Raw genomic sequence first — 4,609 nt, 5'->3', positions numbered from 1 at the left:
GCACGCACGCACGCACGCACACACACTCTCCTTCTCTCATATAATCATATTTTGTGATGGGGGGGGGGGTGAACAAGTTGACGCGGAAAACCAGTCATTTGCCTGAATAAAATTCACCGTGCTAACGATTTCATAAGCGATACCATTTGTTTCATTTTCCCTTTTTAGTCATGGGTGGCATGGGCAGGGATCGTATCAAGAGTGCATAATAGAGATGCTAGAGAGATAATAGAGAGCCTCTTGATCGTATCTATATGCTGACTATTATAGTATAATATTTTTTATTTATTACTCAGTGTGTATTTTCCTACACACAAATTGACACAACTGTGTTGCAAAATATGAACACTGAGTAATAAATAAATATTAAAATTACGAACTTATAGTCTAGACCCCTACACCACCTGCACGTAAAAATTAGGGACAAAACAAACTACTTTGGTAGAGTACATTAGTAGACAATGACATGTGAATTTTGAATTAAATTTAACATTAATTATCGAAGACTTGGAATAGGGTCAGTCAGATAACCAGCAATAAAGATTTGCTTTTTATTTTAGGTCAAAAATGTAACATTCAAGGACATTAGACATAAAATAAGGACTTGGACCTATTTCCAAGGACTTTCAAGGTCAAAGGACAAAATTCAAGGACTTTCAATGGCTGTGGGAACCCTGTATAAAGATAGAAAGAAGTGAAGGATGAAAAATTGACACCTTAACCTGTGGTCAATGGACTCCTTTAAGGTCCGTGGATGGGCTTCAGGGGGTCCGTGAACAAGGCGCATAAAAATTTTGTGCTAATGTGCATTTTTCTGGAGAGGGGTCCATAGCTTTCACCAGGTTCTCAAAGGGGTCCATGACACTAAAAAGGTTAAGAATAATATATTATATGGGGGTGAAAAGAATGCACAATTGCAAACCTCTATAAGAAAATAGACCTACATCGAATTCGAAAACACGAAGAAAATGTCTTTAGCATCAACAATAACTTTATAGACATATCAATATCATACACATCACTGTTAAGGCACATACGTGAGCTCAATAATCACATTTACTTTTCTCATCTTTCACGAGGCATAACAAACATTTCAGATTCGACTAATTTTTTCATCCATTGCGTAGGAGATGTCTGGGACGAGTTAGCATTGGAGGTGGCAAAGGTGATCTTGTCTTTCCAAGTTTGTGCGCATTTCTCTCGTAATCTCGGGTCTACTCGTCAATTATTTAATTATTTAATTTAATTATTAAATAATTTTATGTCAAATTAGTGTCACACTATTATTACTATTTTCTGTGCTTCACTTGTTTCTCTCACACAGTTTATTAACGGCATCTTTGAAACTAGACAGCAGCTGGCAATAATGAAACTAATAAAAGGTAATCATTCACACACGTTCCCTGAAGAAGACACTTCTTGAGTGTGTTTATTGCTGGGGTGTCTTGAGTGTGTTTATTGCTGGGGTGTCTTGAGTGTGTTTATTGCTGGGGTGTCTTGAGTGTGTTTATTGTTGGGGTGTCTTGAGTGTGTTTATTGCTGGGGTGTCTTGAGTGTGTTTATTGCTGGGGTGTCTTGAGTGTGTTTATTGCTGGGGTGTCTTGCAGTTTGATATTTGTCTATGATAGTAGTAATAAAGAAAAGAAGTAAAAAAACTGGATCAACATCACTAAACACGTTGACATGTTAATTACTCCTGGCTACATTACATCGAAATATTATGATTAGGTAATATAATAAGCCATACTGTTATAGAATAAAAATTATTATTTACAATTTAACTTGGATGTCTGCCTCAAGACTCAAAATTACAAATAATACGTGTCGCCTTCCGCGTAAAAAAATACGTCAACGTTAATACCATATTCTGCAGTAGAATAAACAAAGTAACAAAGATCACAGCCATCATGCCTGAAGCATACACAACTCGGTTCAATCTATTGTAAGCTTGTCAACTTCAGATGCTTTTGTCACACGGCAAACCTCACCCGACCATGACAGTGCCACATCGGTGAGTAATTGGTCAGTTACCAGTTAGCAAATATGATTTGCGCAATCATTCGTTGCGCTATGACGATGTCAGGAGTGTATAATATATATATATATATAGATATAATATAGATATAATATAGATATCTATATAATACACTCCTGACATCGTCATATGGACGCTATGGAACGCAATAAGGAATAAACACAATAATACGTTAAAAAAAACAAGATGCCAGCTGCACGCGATGCGGCGAACGCTGTCAACTTGGCTTCTCGCTTCTCGCCCGCAACATCAGCTCGCATGCCGACACCTGATCGACGAACGACTGCAGCTGCTGGTATCCGTTCACCACCAGCTGCTGGTTGCTAAGCGACGTGCAGAACTTCTGCAACATGGCGGCCGTCACCGCGGCAACTGCGACGTCCTCCTGCAAAGTAAAATTACGCTGATCTTTGTCGCTGGCGTACTACGTGTTAGATTCACCGATTAGTTGTAGTGTGAAACCTACGTGTTGCCTGGAAGAAATGTTCGTTGGGAGAGCAATAATGAAGATTGCTATATCGATTTAAATTTAAGTTTTATCCGAACATACAGATTTAACGCTCGGTCAAGCATAAACCACCTGCTATTGTATGTGCACAGTATGTATTGTATTGTATTGCATTGTATTATGTATGAGCACAGTATCTTGCTATTGTACGTGCACAGTATGTATTGCATTGTATTATGTATGAGCACAGTATCTTGCTATTGTACGTGCACAGTATGTATTGCATTGTATTATGTATGAGCACAGTATCTTGCTATTGTACGTGCATAGTATCAGGAGTAGATAATAAAGAATTCCCTATTATCTACTCCTGATAGTATGTATTGTATTGTATTGTGAATGTGCACAGTATCTTGCTATTGTATGTGTATTGTATTTATATACACAGACCTGTGGTAGCAGCCATACTAGATAAATAGTATTCATGCACAAAACATATATTGTTCTACACCTACTTGATTGTCAAGGAGATTGGGGAAGAATGAAACCAGTCCGTGACAGAGAGCACTAAAGGCTTCGTTATTCTTTGACACATCCACTGATTGCATGGTGATAACTCTAGAAGAATAGCAATTCAATAACGAGTTTTACTAGCTACTAAACCAAAGTTGTTAGCATCAAAGAAGTAGTTTCATTTATATCTCCTACAGCATGTAAGTCTTGACATTATACATATATATATATATATATATATATATATATAATATTTGAGAAAAGTTAATGTTAAGACTAACTTTACGGCTAATTTTGTTTCTGTCAACGGTCTATGAGAAAAAGTCAATGTTAAGACCAATGTCACAACAAATTTTGTTTCTGTCAACAGTCTATGAGCAAAAGTCAGTGTTAAGGCTAACATTAAGACTAATTTTGTTTCTGACAATCGTTTATGAGAAAACATTTATGTTAAAACTAGCGTCACGCCTAATTTTGTATCTGACAACGCGTGCCCCGGCAGCGTGACGTACCCGTGCAGACCCGCTCTAAGCTGCTGCAGCGTCGGCAGCAGCCGGACGAGGAAGGCTTCAGCCTCGGCTTGGCCGGACAGCGCGGCTCCCGATCGCTCGTAGACCAACGCGTGGCTGACACCGAGGCTGTCGAACAGGAGACCGCTGCGTAGAAACAAATGCGCGTCAGACGGTAAGCCACGAGACGCGAGACCGCGCGGTACGTGCGCACGCTTCTGCGTAGATGGAAACGATACTAACGGTACACGGCTGAACCATGCGTGCGCAGACATAAACATTACTAACGAAACGCGCGATGTTCCATTGTCGATTGATTAAGCCGAGTATTCGGATCGTGTAATATACCGTGCGGCCGACAGAATTAGTAGTCTACCTAGCTAGTATAAATGGACCGCACGTCAGATGGAAAATGAACTGTGGCTATTCAATGCATATTAGGTTATCCAGTATATATTACAACTAGCAATGCAGGAGACAAACGGATGGATTACTTACCAGAAATTGTTAATGGCTTGCCAGATCGTCTGAAATGCCTTCAGAACCACCGTCTCATAGTTGTCGGGTATTCCAGCAAGCTCTTCTGTCTGTCTGTCTGACCCTTCAGCAAAACAACAGTAATAGCATTCAATACTATTAAAAAAACACAGTCGTTAGCAATCAAGATGTACAAAGATGGAGCAAAAACAAAACAAAAACAACAAAAAACAGTCTTCACATAGTTTCACAATACACACATGTACACGCACGCAGATGTATGATACACTATAATTTACCCATTAATGATTGCATTCAAAAATCAACACACACGTACATAATCGAACTCTCCAATCTACATCACCATCTATCTTTGCACCCCACTCACTCGCCCTCACTTCTATTCGACTTATATTCCCAAACACCCATCCACCCTTCCAGTCACCCACACCATCACTCACCCACACACTCACTCGCCCATCCACCCTCACTCACCCACACCCTCACTCACCCATCCACCCTTCCACTCACCCACACCCTCACTCACCCACACCCTCACTCACCCATCCACCCTCACTCACCCATCCACCCTCACTCACCCATCCACCATTCATCCCCCCAAACACC

General features: G+C 40.1%; 1 protein-coding gene across 1 annotated transcript in view; it reads right to left on the bottom strand.

The window, feature by feature from the left end:
* Positions 1-2,252: 2,252 nt before the first annotated feature.
* LOC106816347 overlaps positions 2,253-4,609 on the bottom strand; it is a 23,418-nt gene continuing 21,061 nt past the window's right edge. Inside the window, exons 14-17 of the mRNA XM_014820924.1 lie at positions 4,004-4,138; positions 3,509-3,652; positions 2,999-3,101; positions 2,253-2,420 (exon numbers count right to left, since the gene is read on the bottom strand). Of these exons, the coding sequence (XP_014676410.1) occupies positions 2,253-2,420; positions 2,999-3,101; positions 3,509-3,652; positions 4,004-4,138 (550 nt within the window). The remainder of the gene's footprint in view (positions 2,421-2,998; positions 3,102-3,508; positions 3,653-4,003; positions 4,139-4,609) is intronic.

This window comes from Priapulus caudatus, unplaced genomic scaffold (assembly GCF_000485595.1).
Source record: "Priapulus caudatus unplaced genomic scaffold, Priapulus_caudatus-5.0.1 Scaffold1355, whole genome shotgun sequence".
NCBI lineage: Eukaryota > Metazoa > Priapulida > Priapulimorpha > Priapulimorphida > Priapulidae > Priapulus > Priapulus caudatus.
Note: the sequence above shows the minus strand (reverse complement) of the source record. Positions and strands in the feature narration are given on the sequence as shown.